Source organism: Numenius arquata, chromosome 11 (genome assembly GCF_964106895.1).
Source record: "Numenius arquata chromosome 11, bNumArq3.hap1.1, whole genome shotgun sequence".
In the NCBI taxonomy this organism is placed as follows: domain Eukaryota; kingdom Metazoa; phylum Chordata; class Aves; order Charadriiformes; family Scolopacidae; genus Numenius; species Numenius arquata.
Genome location: NC_133586.1, coordinates 12066815 through 12086595, shown reverse-complemented (window position 1 = coordinate 12086595; position 19781 = coordinate 12066815). Strand labels below are relative to the sequence as shown.

The 19781-nt window shown below is 42.5% G+C and overlaps 1 protein-coding gene across 1 annotated transcript in view; it reads right to left on the bottom strand.

Moving 5' to 3' along the window:
* The window catches only part of FBN1 (fibrillin 1), a 154825-nt gene extending 141415 nt beyond the window's left edge, over positions 1-13410 (bottom strand). The window contains exon 1 of the mRNA XM_074155888.1: positions 13247-13410. Within this exon, the coding sequence (XP_074011989.1) occupies positions 13247-13410 (164 nt within the window). The remainder of the gene's footprint in view (positions 1-13246) is intronic.
* Positions 13411-19781: the final 6371 nt, after the last annotated feature.

Below are 19781 nucleotides of genomic sequence, written 5' to 3'. Positions count from 1 at the left end.
CTGATTACACCAACTTTGGTGACGCCCAGTCTTTTCATTAAGTGCTTGGCCAGAAAGTCCTTAAGCCGAAGGAACCACTACCTTAGCTTCCACTGGTTCTGGCTAATTACAAAGGAGTAGCTGAGCTGAATGTGAGCAACACAACTGGGCTTGTTGCAGGGCCTTCTTCCCTTCCTGCAACTGGTGTTACAGGCTCAAAATCTTATTCATATAATTCCAACGTATTCAGTTTTAGTAATGTCAGCTACTTCCCTGCAGGGCTATAACCATGTAACTTTCCTAGAGTTCCCTCTTCATCAATGCCAAATGTTGCTCCACGATCATCTGCCAAGTAAGACTGGCAAGCAGACAAGCGAGATTGCTTTTCACCTTCTCCCGTCAGAAGAAATAATGGAACTTATTAAGACAGACAGAATGAGTTTGTTGCTACCTGCTACAACCTACAGGCATAAACCACCCATTTCCAATCTGGGTTGATAAGAATCTGTAAACGGCTGACCATAAAGTGATGTTTAGGTGCTCTGTCAAATTTCAGTCTCAGCAAGTACACGGCTTTGGGGACCATCTGGTCCAAGTTAAGAGTCAGGAGCAGATTTTTGTGCCATGGGGAAACCTGATTTTTAAAATCTGTTTCCAAAACGGGGCTCTGGAAAACCTAGATTTGCCAGCAACCATGAAGTCAGAGACCCCAGAAGCCTTGAGGCTGTCCACAAGGTAGGCTAAGCTGTACACCCAAGAAGCTCCAACTTGGAGGTAGCGTGCTTAGCTTTAAAAAAAAAAAAAAAAAAAAAAAAAGTAGTCATCAAACTGTACTTCCATGGAACAGTTTGAGCCTGACAAGTGCATTTTCCAGTGGAACACTTTTTCGTCAGAAAGCTGCTGTCTAGCTTATAAAAGAAACCTATATTAAAGTCTGAATGCTACTTCTTTGAGAGGGAGGGAGTGTTCTTTCCTTGTGCCTACTGTAAAACGTCTTAACAAAGAATTAATTTTTAAGGTTAAATTCATTGATATTTATGAAGTGATCAGACAGTATAGCAATAAATCCTCATAAATAAATAAATAAATCATTCAAGGGAATAACAATTTACCTCATGTAAAATCATGGAAAGCATCAATCAAATTCATCAATCAAAAAGGCTCTATTATGGTACTTACTTTAAACAGTTGCCTGCTGTTGTGTTTAATAGAGCATATTTTCCTGCTGATATTATACGCTATGAATACTAAAGAAGCATTTTACATTCTTATAAAACTGTTTTCCTGAACAGCACTACAAACAGAGTTCAACTATAAAATTTGTAATGGTAAAATAAGCAAAACTGCATCTATACAGCCCAAGCCACCCATGTGGCCCACAGCACCTTCGCAGAATCACAGAATGATACGGGGTTGGAAGGGACCTCTGGAGATCACCTAGTCCAACGCCCGTGCCAAAGCAGGTCCACCTCCTTTCACTCCAAAACCCATAGGAAGGAGAGAGCATCGCAGGAGCAAAGCTGTTGCCATTGCGATTTAAAAAAGACAAGTTTCACTTTATTTTAGAGTCACTTATGAATTTGTGAGGTATAAAAGGATTTCTATAATGGTATGGTGCTGAGAGACAGCATGACTGATGCCCAGAGTTTCATCAAATATGTCCAAAATAAACAAGAAATTATGTCTTTGATTCATGATATGCAAGTACAAATTCAGTAGCAAAATGAGTTGAGTAATTATCAAAAGACATTAGTCATCAACTAGAAAAGTCTTAGAACAGCAGAGGAAAAAAAAAGCTCATCTGCAAATTCTGATAACTAACGCTTGAGAGTGATAGGTCTGGCTGACAGCATCTGCATGCAAACTAGAAGACATTCTTCTTCAGGAAGAACCGTGGGGAACCTTCATCCTTATTATGAAGTAAAGCTTTGTCTGTCCTTTTCACCCACGTGGGGATGGAGCCCGGGCAGGACTGCAGCATCAGCTCCTTCAGATGGACACAGGCGGTCCTGCCCCAGCTCAGCACTGTGCTACCCCCAGGCTGGGGCTGCAGCATGGCCTCTGTCTGTCGCCCACTCTCAAATAAATGCTCTCCTTTCTCCACAGGGCAACATCGTCTCACGGAAAGGACCAACACATCCCATCCCTCCCTTGCTACCCCTGCTCCCAATGCCCCGTCTCAGCAAGGACAGGCAGCTGCCTGGCTCTCCCGAATTGCACACGATTACCCAGCAACTAAGGGGGGGATTTGTGGAGCAGGTACACAAACATAAAATGATGGAAACCAAATCAGGCTAAGCTTGGCAGTGCCTTCTTATCAGATATAACCAGGCAGTGAGGGTATGTGACAGCCAGAGAAGAGAACAAGGTGTTCAAAAGCCCTGTGCGAAGCTGGCAATGGGAACAACACCCAGCCCAGGAACAGTCTGGGCATCTCCAGCATGGTGGCTGTCCTCTCCAGGGCCCAACAGAGCCACAGTCAGAGCCCCACGCTGCAGCCTGCCCAGGGGGTGTGCTAATTCTGTATATCCCGGCTCTGCCCTGCCTGTGACCCCTCGAGGAAATTACAGCCCTCTCCCGAAGAAAGCGTTGCCCATCTACAGCTCCCACGGGAGGAAGAGTTTCTGGCATTGCTGTGAGCAAGGCTTCAGGCGGAAATTTTGTCAGCAGCACTGCCATGCACCGGCCAACACTGGCGTAACCCAGGCTGAATCAAACCCAAAGCGTGGGTCTCAAATAAATTGGATGGAGAGACCAGACAGAGCGGGCAGAGAGTGGCTGAGAGGGTAAGAGAGACAGCTCATCACCAGTTACGGCTGAGCTGAGATGCAGGGATACCGGGGAGGGTTTCTAATCCTTCCCTCAACTCACTTTTCACGGGAATTCTTCCTTACAAGAAGATGTTTAATGAAGGACTTCTATTAACTATTTGGCTGCAGCAGCTCACATATGTTTAACATAATGTAGGGACCCAATTTTCTGGCAGAAGAGATACAATTTAAAGCAACTTCATCAGCCAACAGTTATTTTTAGAGAAGTCTTTGCCTATTTTCTTCTTACGTGGGTAACACCAAGTCCCCCTAAAACTTTACCCAGAATTATTTGCTGAACGTTTCCACATAGAATTGGAGTAGTGATTCCATGCTTGCACTGGTAGTTAAAAAGAATGACAAACTGCACCTGAAAAAATGGTAGCCTGGTCTTAAAAGTGTGGTTGTCAAAGTCTGAATACAACCAAAACACTAAGAAATAGTAGCTAAGGTTCCAGAATGCGAAGAGGAATAACTTTTAGTAGTCGTTTTCCAGAGACATATAATCAGATCTATACCATTTGCTGTAAAACAGCTTTATGTACCTTCCTAACCTCCTCAGCATCCTAGAGTAAATGCTAAAAGCCTGCAGTGGCCCAGTTCTGCTGACTCCATGGGAGCTTCACTCAGCTGAATCATCACTGAATCAAGAATTTTCATTGCTAGAGATACTCCAAACCTGAGTGGACATGGCCACGAGCAACCTGATCTAAGTTCACCCTGCTCTGAGCAGAGGTTGGACCACATGGCCTTCCAAGGTTCCCTCCCCACCTAGATGACAAAAGCCAGGTACTTGGTGCACAAATTAGAGGTTGATATGGAAAGCACCTCCTTTTTGCTGCTCTGGTGCCTACCCCCTCCTCCAAGGAGCAGCATGCAAAGCAGAACTGTGAAGGGAAGGTCCAGATCCCGGTGGGATGCAGCAGCTAACAGCTACCACACATGATGGGCAGCCTTCCCAAGCCACCCACCACCCTGGCACATACCGTTCTGCACATGAGAGCCCAGTGAAGAAGCCCAGTTGTCCTTTGACCTCACCACTTCCAGTGAGCACACCCACAAACTGAGAAACTTAACCATGTGGATGGGATATAGCAAACAAACACAGACAGGTCTGCATTTAACATGCATAGGCCTCATTTCCAGGTACCCCAAATATTTTAAACAGGAATTGCTTCTATGTTGTTTAGCTAAATATTAGAAAATGGGATGTTTTTAGTCACTGTGCCCTTTCTTATAATTCAGTGAAGATTATTAAGAGGACTCTTGAAGCTATTTATTCCAATTGTATAAAAGGAAAATCTAGGAAACAATGCCAGACTCTGAAAGCAAACATAAAATTTAACTTCTACTATCCTACAAAGGATAAGCATGCATTTAAAGTAAAGTCTGGGTTTTTACATACAAAGGCTTGTATCTGATGTACTCATTTTTACCTCACCGTAAGTGAGCCTGGATGCCTGTGCCATGCAGAGAGCCTAATATGATAACTATTTCTCACTCTGACAGTAAGGATACTGCTGTCCCAGAATCCTGGCTCAGTTCAACTTAAAAAAATAACATTCTGAGCAGCTCTACGGGTGTCTTTGGCTCCGGCCTATGTGCAAGTCAAGAGTTCAAAATCACATGCAAGTTTCCTGCAGCAACACTGAACACTTTTCTAACCCTAACTTCCATCACACTGTGACAGCTGAACACAGCAATCCAACAACAGCATTTGACATTAAGTGAATTCTTCCGCACTTTCTCTGAGAATCTGCCTGTGTCTTTCACAGGGATACAATCATCTAACCTGACAGCCAGGCATTGTTCTCATTCATAGGCAGGGACAGACGCGTTTTTGGCATGTATTGCCTCATTGTTCCACTTGAGAACGTCAGTGGGTCCAGTTCGACACCCAACCTACATGGCTGTAAAAGACATATAAAGTACAATTATGCCACCACAAAAACTATCTGATGTGCCAGACAAGCACGGCTGGTAACGGGAGGGATCCAGCAGGTACTTTCCCTGGTAGCCCTAAATAGCATGGGAAAGGGATGTAACTGTGGGCTAGGACAATGCTTAGCTCTCCAGATGTCACTTCCAACAGGGGAACCAGGAGAGACCAGGTTACACCTCCTGCACTACTGCCCACATTCACCACGTACCTGCTGTCAATGGGGGCAGAGCTCTAACAATGTCCCAAGAGAAAGCTCACAGGCAACCTCAGAACCTCCACCAGCCCGCACTGTGCAGAGCTGAGCAGCAGCACAAGGACTGGCACCGAGCACGCTGGCCAGCCAAGCCCCAAGGCTAGCCAGACCCTTGGTGAGGCTTCCCCAGAGGCTGCGGGATGAGCTGGTGCTATCCACTGTCCCCACCCTGGGGCAACTGCAAGCATTTAGGCAGTCTCATAAACCTGACATTTGTATCAATACTTGTCAGTTAACGCCCTTAACGGGTTAAGCAATGCTATTAACCTGTGTTTTAAAGTGTTCTTTAGGCTACTGGAAGATTCATTTTAGATAAGATAGCAGCAGTTCTGCTCCTCCCTTCACACCACACTGTATCCTACTTACCCTCCTACCTATCCTTGCTGGGACTGTGCACTGTCTTTTCAAAAGGCCAGTTAACTGCATGTCTGCCATAAGGCAACAGGAAAACCCTGCTGATACAGATCCCACTGTTTCAGTTAACCTTGTCCCTAGCAGCCACCACTAATTTACCTTGTATACAGGGAAGAGAAAAAGATGAAATATCAGAGGGAAAAAACAAAGAAGGAGAAAAGAAACAGGAAAAAAATGTTCCTGAAAGGAAACAAATTTTAGTTTAAAACCTCATCTGAACATCACTGGATAGTCTGATGTCCTCCAGCAAAACATGAGAGAGAGGGAAGCTTGAAAAAGAGGATGAAAATGATTAAGGCTGTAGACAAAAGAACTGTGGCTTCATTTGGTATTTCTGAGGCTTGAACGGTCATGAATCATTTCGTAAAATGAGAAGTAGAAGGGAAAACAACAGATTCTCCAGCAAGTCAACATTCAAAATATTCTTCCAGATAAAAGCTAGAACTCCTTCATACTTCAGTGAAGATCTATAAGCAAAACCAGAAGGCATAGGTTTTAGTTTAACCTCAATGTACCTTCCAAAAAGCCCAACTTCACGGAACCGTCACAAAAAAAGAAAATTATTCTTCTCATGCCTCTATCTGCACATCAACCTGTACATGAATAAGGCTTCAGTAGGACTGAAATCCGTTTTTTAAAAAATGAATAAATAAATCTGAAGTGGGAAAGTCAGAATGGATGAGAAAACAACCAAAGGAGTCATCCGCAATACAAGACCAAAGAGCTACAAATATATTTTCCAACACAGTGCGATGGTTAATCAGAAACACTCCAGGCCACAATTGTTCCATTCTACAAAAATATTTACTGAGTCTGGGGAGTAAGACCAAAGCGACACACATGCATCTATATCCTTTTCATCTTTAGAGTTCAGCAGGGAGATGAAGAAGAGGAACATGATGGAAGGTGACCTTATTGCAAAGCAAAAAAGCTAATGATTAATTTCTTACTATTTCCATATGTAGATATTCAAAGATCCTCAGCTCCTAAAGTCTTTAGTAGAGATGGCCTCGTTTTAGCCAATGTCTACTACACTTCTATCAAGAGAAAGTCTTCCTGTGATCCATGTGGCTAAATAGTTTGTGTCCTGCGTTTTGAGTAGTACTATTCTAATGATGACAAGCTGTGGAGTCTATGAACACATTTAAAGTTACCCTTGTCAAAACTTGTATTGAAGTTCATATGTAAAACATCCAGGTTTGCAGGATAGAAGATGAATGACAATGAGAAAGCCTGTCCTAAGTGAGCAGCACTGCTGAACACCATACGACAGGACAGGAAAGGAAAACAAGCATACGGGAAAACAGAAGCTGCAATTTTATTCAATAAGGATCACTGTAAATGAAGCAGACAGATGGACTGTCCCTGCCAAAACCTAACCCAGTGATCCTCCCATTGCTCTCAAATAAAGTGAGAGCAGCCCTATCCTTACTTCAAGTCTGCATCCTCAAGCCCAGTATAGCCCCAAAGACTCTGGCACAGCAGCGTGAAGTTGCACATAAAGTAGCTTACCCAGTTAAGACAACAAACATACCCAGAACAGGCTGAATCTGGTGCACAACTTGCGGAACCGCCACTGAACACAAAATCTATCCTGTGCTGGCTAACAACAGGGGAGAAGTCTACTTTTATAAACCATAAGTGGGCTTTTAACTGAGGAAAGTGCAGTTGTGGTTAGTGTCCCAGCCATGTGCCGCAGGCTTCTTCTGCTCCCTCCAAACAATTCTCTCTGGAAACCTGCCTGTACCCTGCTGCAACCAGACACACTCTCTGCAGGTACTCTTCTTCTCCCCAACCCCATAGGCCTCCAGTTTCTAAAGACTGAACACCCCCTCAATAAAAATTCAACTAAACACCAACAAACTGAGTTCAGAAAGTTTCCAGAAGGACAACACTGCAAAAAAGATGAAACAATTCCATCATGTATCCAAGGAAGAAAATTATCACCTACAACACAAGGAAAGAAACAAAGCACAGTCCGTGACATCTCATGTTTTCTGAGTAAGAGCTGTAGTATAAATGTGTTTCTAACCTGCCAAGCAATTAAGTCATAACCCCAGACAGCCTTACACAGGACCCCTCAGGATGAAGGGCAGCAAGGTACCTTCCTATGATGGGACACAAAGTGGCAAACCCAAGGTGAAATTCCCCACTCTGTACACAAAGTACAAACCCATCACAGGCCAGCTGTGACCCATCCTGCAGCATCTGGGTCAGCGTATCAGGCCAGCCTGATATAGCCATGAGCTACGTAGACCAAAATAAATAAATCAGAAAATTAAATAAATAAAGAAAAGAGGGGAAGAACAGAAAAGAGCTACATCCAGTCCTGCCCTCCTGAGCTTCAGTGTGTCACATTGCCAAAGCGGTGCTTGGTGACAAGGAACCTGCTTCATCTGAGTCCCCTGAGCCAATTTTACAATACTTCCAACACAATCCTGTTTCATACAGTACATCAAGAACGCTGCTACGCTGTTTACTGGAGCCTTCTTCCTCCGTTTGCTCCATTTGTGGCTTACTACCACCAAATGTGAAAAAAGTGTATCTTTAATGTATTTTTTGTGGGGTGGTGATTCAATTCAAATTTCAAACAACAGACACATGGCGCTTCAAAATCATCTGTGTCCAGCTACAATATAATATGAGAAAAGATCACAGAGAGGAAGACTGGCTAAGTGGTTGGTAACAGAAGCACGTGTGCTTAAGATATTGACCAGTGAAAGGGAGACTACAACAATCACAGAATCACGGAACTTTTAGAGTTGGAAGGGACCTTCTAGAGATAACCACCACAAGTTTTAACCGTAGGATGTTTTTTCACCGGCATGCCCAAAATGAATTGTCCTAATTCTGCACTACAAACTATGCAGGTCCAAAAGTCTATCCATAAATCATAAACTACAACTGGGATTAAGACCATACCTTTTAAAGAGATGGTGTCCAAATGACAGGATTTGGAGAGCACGAGGACTACGTAGGGCTGAAGATTATTTACTTTTTACTGTTTTTCTTCAGACTGAAGAACACCATGGAACTATAACAAGAATGCTAGCATGGGAGCTTTGCATTACTACTGGCTATGGATAAAGCAAGCCTGTGCAGACTGTTGTCAGACAGCTTTCATTAAATGCATCTAAAAATTTACGTGTAGTATTTAAATATTGCAAAATGTAATTAAAACCCATTGTTGCAGCAAGGGGAAGACATCTATATGATCAGAGCTGAAAATAATTCCCTCTTTAAATATTAGCCCTTCAGCAAGTGTTAATAACAGCTAATGCCAGCCACAGAACAGATTCTGAGCTGGCTTGGCTTCTTGCTTGGTTCTGTCTGCTTTCTCTCCTCCTCACCCATATATCCTGCTCCCCAGAGAAAGTCACACCTACATCAAATCACATCATACAGTCCTACTGAAAGAAAGAAAACATGTACATGAGACACAGTGCAAAAATCTATGAACTCATTTCACTCCAGAATGAGATTTCCAAGGATAACATAATAACAAAACATTAAAAAAAGAGTATCACGACCACTGGAAAATAAATTCAGAGAGATGCAGAATCTTAACACTATGTGTAGTTGCCAAGGATATCAGGTTTTACATTAGGATGCACTGGCATAAAAGGTCTTCATCCTCCATGCAGGCTTTACGCCATAAGGTACAGAGGACTGGAAACACTGCCTGAAACCAGGTGAGTGCTCCAGCACATCAGGTATTACAGCAACTTGCATATATTTTTAATTAAGATTTTTATTCCTAAGATTCAGGCTGCCTCCTCCTCACAGGGTGACACTGACAAGGTGTGGGACCAGCAGCTGGCCAGAGGTGTGCAGGCCAAAAGTGGTAAGAAAAATGTTTGAGGTTTTTCAGTATAAACCAATATTTACCAGTACAGAAAGTCTGCTTTCCTTCAGTAGGCTTTTAGTGGCAAATAGTGGTTTAAAACAAAAACCAGAAGCCTTAATTATATAGTTGAATACTGGAATTACATTATAGATAACAAGATTTATTTTATTTCAGGGAGCAGTGATGCATAAAAAGGGTCAAATCCAACCGAGCTTACTCAAGTAATCTTATCAGTAAACCTGTGGACTTCATTTGGGATGACGAAAAGAAATTGGTCCAAAAAACCTCAATCCCTTGTTGAATAGCTTTAATCCAAGAGTTTTATGAATGATTTTGGAGCCAACTATTCTGTTCTGCAATATTCACTATCATTTCAACTTAATAAAAACAAAGAAATTAAAATCATTCTTGCACAAATGCATTTAATCAGTGTCTTAATTAGAGTCGTGTCACAATTCAGCTATCTTGAAGAAATCTTAGTTCTTTTAAAATTTCTGCTGTGCTATTTGTTAGGCAAATAATGGCTTTTTTGGCCATTATACTGATAAACATTGCTTAAAATATTATTAAGAACTGACTGATCCTCATTAACCTTTGAGGTCTTTGTCTATCATCATCAGAAAAAGGGAAATCCTAATGAATTCCAAGATCTTTAAGAACTATACTTTTCAAATTCAGTCAAGCACCAATCAAATCACCAGTAAATTATTTTTTACTTTATATTCAAATGATTGAAACATATATTAATGGCTGACTTCAAGTATATATTGTTTAGAAACAGCTCCCCTTTCATGGCCAATTTTGTATGTTTTATTTCTTCAGAAGGGGATGAGGATAATGGCTCGATGCCTTATAATTCAATTCATTAACATTTGTATTAAAGTTTGGGGGATCCAGAGGATAAAAGTGTCTCAGTAAGGGCTTATTATTTTAACTTCCTGAATCACAATGGATTCCAGCAACATTTCCATGAATGGAGAATCTAGTTATATTTTGAAATAATTACTGCCTTTATTCTGATAACTTAGAGGCACCAGCACATAAACACACATTGGCTTAGACCAAACACAGATGGCATTACAAGGACTAATCACTGATTACTAATGCCTTCATAGCTGGACCAATTCAAACTACATGAGCAGCAAGCTTAAAGTCTTAAAATGAGTACATAAGAGGCATTTCCAAATAATTTATAATTATTAAAGTTAAAATATACTTCTAGAATCATGTTATACGTTTGGACAGCTCGCTGGCATAAACAATGAGGCAAAGGTCACAAGGACGAAGCAAACATCTCCTGCAATCAACAGCTTGCACTAAAAAATGTTAAGTGGGAAAAATCATGAGAATTGAAACAGACCTTGGGCTTCTTCATTTTAACATTCAAGACCAGTATTCACACGGAGACTAACCTCTATACTTTTAAATGCTAAAAGACTGTTAATAGTCTTTATAATCAAACACACAAAAAGTTTAAATGTGAAGGGTTTTCTCTAAAAATGTATCTCCACACTCCTACAATCAGAGCAAGAGTTCATTGCAAAAAGGAAAAAAAAAAGTCTTAGTCAACTACAATAACATGAAAATGAAGTTTCCCAGCATCTGTTAGGACTTGTGTTACAACTCTCAGATTCCCAAATGTATTTGTACTGATGAACAAGTTAAAAAAATAGTATGTCTTCTTGTAAAATCATATTTTTAGTGTTTTAGTCCTTCAATAACAATGAATTCTCCTTGTCTAATGTAGATACAGTTCCTGTACATTCAAAATATGTTTTCCATCTGCGTTTCCAAAGAATCAGTTCCAGCCTTGTCTGTTAAAATGACAACTCTTTTTATTCATATTATACAGTACCGTACCACACCTAAGGAAGTGCTCACAATTTCTAAATCGGAAATATCCAGAAGGATTCACCCAACAACGATAAAGATGACTGTGTGTTAACAATCTCCTCCAAGCAATTTGGGAACTCTATGCTCAGCCTCAAATGAGAGTTACAGGAAAAGGTCTAACAAGCCACCAAACTAATATTTTGGTTTGTCTTTACTGTATCTCAGATCACCTGGCAAATTATGATATACTTGCTAAGAACCTACTTCCCAAGGGTACTCATTCAGATTTGGAACATTCCAAAAAATTGAGCAAGACATAAAATATCTAAAAGTGATATTGCCATTATCTCTAGACTTGCAGGTTATTAAGTAGATATCACTCACAGGCAATACACAATAAAAGGAAGAATCATTGCAAAGTACATCACAAATTGAAGGCTTCTGCTAAACCTAAGAATCGACTCGTAAGGCTAAATACTCATCCTAATCCATTGAAAAAATAATTAACACTTGAAATATCATCTCTTGATGCAGTATGATTGTGTCTAAACAGCAGAGTTTTGAACAACAATCACCAAAGAAATTTCATCTTCAACTAATGTGCCTCTCATTCCCACCAAGGCAGCACACGTGTGATAGATGGCACACTCTGTCTCGCTGCTCAGAAAATGGTATTTGTTAGTCTGATATTAACCCAGAGTTCTATAATGAGAAAGTTTATTAAAACATCCTGAAGATGCCTTATCATCTTTTATTACTTGCAATTAGTCCTATAAACTTTGCTAGATGTCCTCCTTGCCTCCTAGAATAGTTTTTGTCACAGAAAGGATCTACTTTGTCCAACTATTTCTCTTGTGACAAAGTATTAGGAAATGAAATAAAAGAGTCTGACCCTACAAAATCAGATCCTTGAAAAATGATACCGATAGCTTGCATCTATTTTTGCAGCATAGGGGCCTAAAAACATAAACCTTTTCCAGTCAGACAAGCATAAAAAAACACCAAGATTGCAAATCTGAACATAAATAAAAAGTACTACAAAAGTATGAGGAAGTTAGCAAGAAATTAAAACATATACATCAAGGCCTCTAAAAATAAAGTTGTAGTAGCTCCTTTTTGAGGAAATCAGGAAAACAAAGAAAGTATCTCACATCCCTTACTAAAGCATAACTATCTCCATATAATTTTTGCTACGTTTGTCCTCTGTCCGGTGAGTGAAAAATCTGGCTATGGGCTGAAAAGGTGCATTGGAGCACTTGAAAAAGGAAACTTCTTTTTTCTTCCAATATTGCAAGCTTTTCACCTTTACAGTGAACTAAGTTTTCAACTGCACACACGCAATGCCTTTCAGCTGACTTAACAACTATTTTTGCATTGGAAAGGTGTTCCATTAGAATGTGGAAAACAGTTTGCCCAACACAGATTTACCCTTTAAAAAAACACTCTGCTAAGCATGTACCACAACGTTTCATAATGATTTAAAACTCTTGTACGCTTGGGCTCACTCAGACTAGTTCTAGATAGCTCTGATATAAAAATGTGGTGTCTATTCTTCCCCCCCCCCCCCGCCATCCCCCGGTCACAAGGAACACCAAATAAGCAAAGACAGTCCTCTTGAGCACAAAAGATGCACATTGCAAAAGGTTTAAGGTGGAGATGAAGGAGGACGGCTAATGCAAAGGGCATGCTGTGGTCTCCGGGCCTCATCGCAATTCTGCTTTATGCAAAGCAGAAGTACGGGACGCGGGAGGAATGCACAAGCCCGCAGTGAGCCTTCATCTATGTCCTTCCTAGAAACTAAATTAGCGACCTCCGAGCCGCAGCGGCTCATCCTCACGGAGTATCACCCACCCAAAGGCGAGGCAAGGGCTGCAGCACGCAGCGGACCCACCACCCTGCCTCACCAGCAGCCGGAGGGGGTCCCGGGGGGGCGGCGGGGTTCCACACTTCGTGCCCCGCCGCTACCCGGGGATGCTGCGGGCGGTGTCCAGCGCCCCCCAGACCAACCTGCCCTCGGTGGAGGCGTGGGGTGTCGGGGAGCTCTCCCACCCCCGCCAGCTCCCACCGCAACAGGGCAATGGATACGGACGCGCACACACGTACACAGACGGATCCGCGCCCGCTCCCCGCACCGCGGCATCCCGGGGGGAGACCGGCCCCATACCTACCCCTTGAGTGCGTCGTGCCCGCCGCCGCCCTGCCCTCGCCTCTTGGCCCGGCTGGCCCGGCTCTCCTTGGCGCTCGCCCCCTCGGCGTGCCCGGCGGCGCTCGCCTGGGACGCCCACAGCACGGCAACTCCCAGGGCGAACCCCAGCAGCCGCCCCCGCCACATCGCGTCCCCCGAGCCCCCGGGCTGCGAGCGGCTGCCGCCTCCTCCTCCTCTCCGCCGCCGAAGTCCGCCGGTCTTTGCCGCCCTGTCTCCCACCAGCCTCTCCAAGGCGAGCTACGAGGGGAGAAATGGAGAAAAGGGGGGGGGGGGGGTGTTAAGGGACCGACGAAAAGCGGGCGCGGCCACTCCGCGCCCCCCGCCGCCTGCCCCCGCGCCCCGGCGCCGTCGGCCCCCGGCCAGCCCGGCGCTAGCCCGCCCGCGGGAGGCGGCGGCCGCGGGGGATGGCGAGGGGCTGCCCGGAGCCGCGCGGACTCTACCTTCCCTCCAACAGCATCCGCGGGGGCTCCCGCTCCCGCCGCGGACAACCCGCGGCCGCCACCGCTCCCGGAGCCGCTCCGGGGCTGGAAGCGTCTCCGGGGCATGAACCCTCCCCGGCTGCCGGAGCGGGGCACCGCGGCGGGCCGGAGCGCGGTGCCCGGCCGGGGCAGGGAGCCCCGCGCCCAGCCCGCCCGCCCGCCCCGGGAGAATCCCGCTGCGAGGGGCGCGCACCCGCTGGAGCCGCCGCCGCCGCCGGCTGCCGTTCCCGCTGCTGTTCCAGCTGCGGCCGCTGCACCCACCGCTGCTCCAGCTGCGGCTCCAGCTGCCCCCTCCCTCCCTCTCTCCCTCCTCCTCCTTTTTCCCCTCCTCTCTCCCCCCCCACCCTTCTCTTCAAGTATCGCCCGCGCAACAGTTTCTCGCGAGAGAGAGGTGAATATAAATGTCCCCCCACCCCCGAACCGCTACCCCGGGGGCTCCGGGGCGGCTACGGTGGCGGGAGGCCCGCGGCGGGTCACCTGCGGCCCAGGGGATGCTCTGCCCCGCAGGGAGCCCTGCGGTCCTGGCCGGGAGGAGGGGGCTCTGCCGCGGGCAGGCAGCGCTGCCTGCTCAGGTTACCCCGCCGGTCCCCAGCTCGTACGGGGGCAGAAGCATTAGCCTCTAGGCTAGTCTTAAGGCTAAGCAGAAGAGTAAGGGTGTAACACACGATTAGGGGGGAAACTGAAGGAAGTGGACACCTGTACCTCTGTCTAAAAAAAAATATGTATGTCCTAGACATGTGGCATTTTTCATCTATGTAGTAGCTTAAGAAAAAAAAAAACAACCAAACATATAGTATGCTTCCCTTATAAGGCAAAACAGCAAGGATGTTGGCTTTACCTTAGAGGCTGCTGCAGAATGAATAATGCCCTTTCTAGCAACTAGCATGGCACAGACACCGATGCACCGAGCTTTTCTGTACATGCTCCTGAATCTCCACAGCCAGCTCTAGAACAAATGCACATCCCATCCTTATCAAGGAAAGGAAATACAGACGCACAGTTTTTACTTATGCTTTTGGGGTTTTGTCCATGACCACCTCTGCTAATGCTGATTTAGAAATTCTGAAGAGCAGCAAACCACTAGGTTTTCTACCACGTAGGTAGAAAATTTTGTACTGAAATAATTTGGGGTGGGGAGAGTACAGTTAATAGTCAGAGTTCAAACCCAGATTATATACTCCTGTCAAGTAGCTCTATACCGGGATTATCCCATTTCAACATACACAGAAAATACAAAACCAAAAAAAAGCAAATCCATCGGACTGAGAGTAAATTATATTTATGCATTGTGCTGCTCTTTTATAAATAATTTGGCAGAAATGTTGGATTTCCTATTTTCATTTCAGATATTTTAATTTTTTGTTAGTTTCAGGAAGGTACCAATGGTGAATAATTCTGTATTGTTGAATTGATGTTGCAAAAGCTCAGCTGCACAATTTTATAAGCAAGCAGCTGACCACCCACCCACAGCAGCTGCCAAACCACACTGCCCAAAGATAAATGCATGGTGTACCATGTACCACTAATACATAGTACTTCCTAGTGTAAGATTTCCTATCCAATCCCTGTTTACAGCTGAAATGTAATGGTGACAAAATATGACAGATGCTACTTGAAATATATAGTTTGAATTGGTTTATAGTAGTTTTCATATTATGTTTATAAGTATGCATTATCCTTCTAAATGATGGGCAAATAGGAATTTGATTTTTCAAAGTTATTCTTGTTTGCCACATAAGCAGAGAAAGATAAGATTTTTTTTTTATGCTTGTTGAAGAGACAATATAGCATTATGTAAAAGATTTTGTACTTCTTTTGCAGTGGCAAATGAATGTTTGCTCAAAAAAAAAGAAAAAGAGACCAGGATAAAGGTGGTAGTAACTGTCCCTGCCATCAAGAAATCCAGGACATGCAGTACATAGATGAGAGTGAGGGAAGCGAACTGTGTATCAATGTGTACAGCAAAATCTAAACATTTATTTAGTGAATATAGAAGGTAAATATGTTTAAACCAAACCACTGCAGAAAAATTGTCAGATATTTACTAACTATGTTTATAACGTGAAGATAGGATTTACCAGTAAACAAAAGTGAGTTATGAAAGGAATTCTGGGTTACTATTTACTCAAACATTCTTCTGGTTTCAATATTTTCTGTTTCAACCGCTTTAATTTTCTGGATGAGCTACCAGAAGAATATCTAGTCTGTGTCACACGTTAATGAGATGATTTTCTCATATCTTCTAGGACATTTTATGATGTATTATTTGGTATCTTGCATGGTTGCAGAAATGTGGATTACACTGTATGAAGTAATGTTACATGATATGTGGGCTGTCCGTTAATTAATCTAGTGAAATATGTAGCACATCATCAACTTCTAGTGTGTCATTTAAAAGAATATGCTTATATATTAGAAGTACTTAAATTGTTGACAACCTTAGAATATTGCCCACCTGGTTCTCAAACCACTAGAAAAATATACTGTCACGAAGAAAAGACTTAAAACAACGTCTGCTCTCCACTGCTGAACGGAGCTACTCATAAGGGTCATCCACGCACTTTCCCACAGCCACTTGAGCCTTTGCAAACATTTGGACTCTGAAGAACATCTAGACAAACGGATCCCTATATGGCCTCCAAAACACTTGTCATCCACTCAGAAGTTTCATTCAAGGAAAAAAAACAAAGAAGCAATTCTGAGGATCCAGTTGATCACCATCTCCCATGACAAATGAAAAGCTGAACTCTTAGATTAACTGAAATCCAGAAGCTCAGTGATATTTTAGCTCCTTGATCAAACCCTAGAATCAAACCCAGAAATAAAAGACACCAAGAACAAGGCATATAACATCATTGCTACAGGCACAGCAGAATTTGCCATAACACATAAGTGACAATTTTTCCACAATGTTGATTCTTCCAGATGATTCTGAGGGTCTTCTAGCTGTACCTTGGAAGATGTGGATGGCATGGATTGTGGTGGCAGGGCCCAAAATCAGGGGAGGATAATTATAGGTAAATCGATTATATCAGGGAATGATAGAGAAGACAGACTACCTTTTACAGTTAGGTATCAGCTTGGAAGCAGTGATCCTAAGTATTTACATAACTACACACATGCACTGTCAATCAAATTCAGTACATTCCTCTAGAAAAAGCCATGCTCGTCGCTGGCCATGCCTTAGTGCATCTCCCTGTGCTTATCAACCTCATGTACATAAATCATTTTATACAGTAGCCAAATGACTAAATTTAACTGATTGTCAGAGAAATACCTGTTTGTCCTGCTATTCCATTTTCATAAAGACATTGAACTGAAGTTTTCAGTGCTGAGGATTTTTGTGTTCAACAGCAGTGATGCCAAGTACTGGTCTTCCTCCTTCCTGGCCTTTACCAAGCTGGTCGTCTTCATCTTAAGCAAATTTCAGTCCTCTCCTCCTGTAGGAAGCTTATCACAATTTTCATATTTTAGACAAATTATTTTGAACTGTTGCAAGCAACAAAAAAAAAATATCTTCCCATTGGAAGTACTGTGATAGAGTTGGAAGTTCATTTCTTTTTTTTTTTTTAATTTCAATTTATATGAACTTCTGCAATAATTGTATTTAATCTGTAAGTTTACACCAACCCAAGTGAGCAAAAATAAGTATGTCCATCTTATGTATTTCTTTATTAAGAAAGCCTTGATTATGCCAATGAAAACAAGTAGTGTGGGAAAGTTTTGGCGTGTGTATTTTTTTAAGTACATTATAAGCACAAACAGTAATTACATCCAGACAACCAATTAACTGGTTTAATTCTAAAAAAAAAAATAAAATAAAATAAAAAAAGGTAACTCAAAATAAAACAAACTATCATCCATTTTTCTTAATGCTGTTTGGTTACACAAGCTGCGATAACTAGCTATGAAATCTATTAATGATAGCTTTTGGGGGACAAATTTCACTTAAGAATTTTACTTCATTTTTACAAATGGTTTTATTCAAAGTTTTCACCTGTCAGCTGAGTTTATAATGATGGAGGAAGAAATCCAACCTACATTAGCATATAATTCCCTAATTTGTGATACTGTGCAAAGTGTTGGAGTAATATTTCTGTAATATTGTAAGAATTGAAAGAAGGTCTCTCGAGTCAGACATTAAGGGCCTATGTGCTTCTGGGGACACTCCAGTATTTTATCTCAGCTATATCCTAGATGACCATAAACCTCTTACATTTTTTACAGATTCAGAACACATCTCTCCTATTTATGGCTGTATGAAATAGTTTTAGCACAAAATTTATATTTTTTAACAAAACAATACCTTTAATTTACAAGAGCAAGATGAATTTTGATATCACCCCATCAAAAATTGCAGAAGTCGAACAATAGTTGGATTTGTCCTAAGGTCTGAATGAAACAGATGTTCTTACTCCTCTGAAGTACCTGCATTTTTCAGTACCAGTGATGAAGAAAGCACAAGGATTGTGCAAGGATCAGATGCCCTGATTCAGACACCTCCTTCTCAGTACTACTTTTAGGATAGTTCTGTACGACATTCATAGCTATTTTCATCTCTAAAACTAGGACTCATTTTAAATCAATCCTTACCTAGTAAGAGTGAAACCGCTATACTACCTCTTTGTCTGCTAAAGACATACGAGATTACATTAACAGAGTTATTCATGGGGGTCCTAAAGAAAAGATAATTAAACCAGAAGAAATCCTATGACTTCTATTCTGTCCTCCAGGAAGGGGAAGCACAACCTATTTTTCTAATACTAGTGTTGAATGGAAATACAACTAAAATACAGTGGAATGGATTTTTATTTTTTTTTTTAAACCCAGTCTAATTCAGTACATACATCGACATAGTTAATTCTATGTGTATATCTAGAAAACCTAAACTTTAACAACAGCAATTGTTTCTTTGATTTAAAAATAAACCTTTTAATCCAGCCTTAGTGCAAGAAAAGGAAACGTATATACTGATTCTTTCAGCTATAGTTCTTTCAGCTATAACCCTGTCAAATTTAATGGGAGCTTTGCCAGAGTAATAGTTGCAAGCTGAGTTTCCTCAATCTTACATTTGTCCCAGATGACCTCTTAAATCCCACCTGTAAGCTCAGAAGCAAAGTGAAAAAAATTTCATGGCTTAGCATGAAATACCAACTGCTGGGTGAATTTTCAGGCTAAGACATTGAGCAAAACGGATATCGCTTTTTATTAGAATTAATACATTCCAAGTGGGTGGAAATCAGTAACTAGGAGCCTCTTCTTGTACTTCTCATTTATGCAGAACTCCCTACTGACTCAAACAAAGACAGCTGAATCAGGCCCTACATTCCTTCAAACATTGTGTCAGCAAGGGATTGGGTGTCTCTGCCTCTGTTTTCCATCCCAGTGTTCCTCTAGCTATGAGATGTCTCCGTTGATAGGGAGTTGCCCCATGATGCAGTTGAAATAATAAAATAGGTAATAAGAGACCAGGGATTAGACTCTGAACCCACCACATTCCATTTGCAAGGCTCTTCCTTTGAGAAATAACACTATGAGAGCATTGCATACAGCTCGCATAGAATCAATGATGAATTTAGGTTGGAAGGGACTTGTGGAGGTCATGTAGTGCAGTCCCCTGCTCAGAGCAGGACCAACTTCAGAGCAGGCTGCTCAGGCCCTATCCAGCCAAGCCCTGAATATCTCCAAGGATGGACACTCCACATTTCTGGAGTAACCTACTCTATTGTTTTACAACCCTCACTGTGATTAATTTTTCTTAATACTTAGTAGGAATTTCCCTTGTTAGAATCTGTGCCTCTCATCCTGCCACTGCTCACCACCCAGCAGTCAGCCTCTGTCTCCTCTACACTGTGAATCTAGCAGTAAGATCCTCCTTAACCTTTGCTTCTTAAGTTTGAATGAACTCTTCTCCTCGTAGAGGTTTGCTTTAGCCCCTAACCATCCTGGTGGCCCTCTGCCAGGCACACTCCAGGTGTCAATATTTTTTGGGTTTAGTTTTGGAGTTTTTGTACCAGG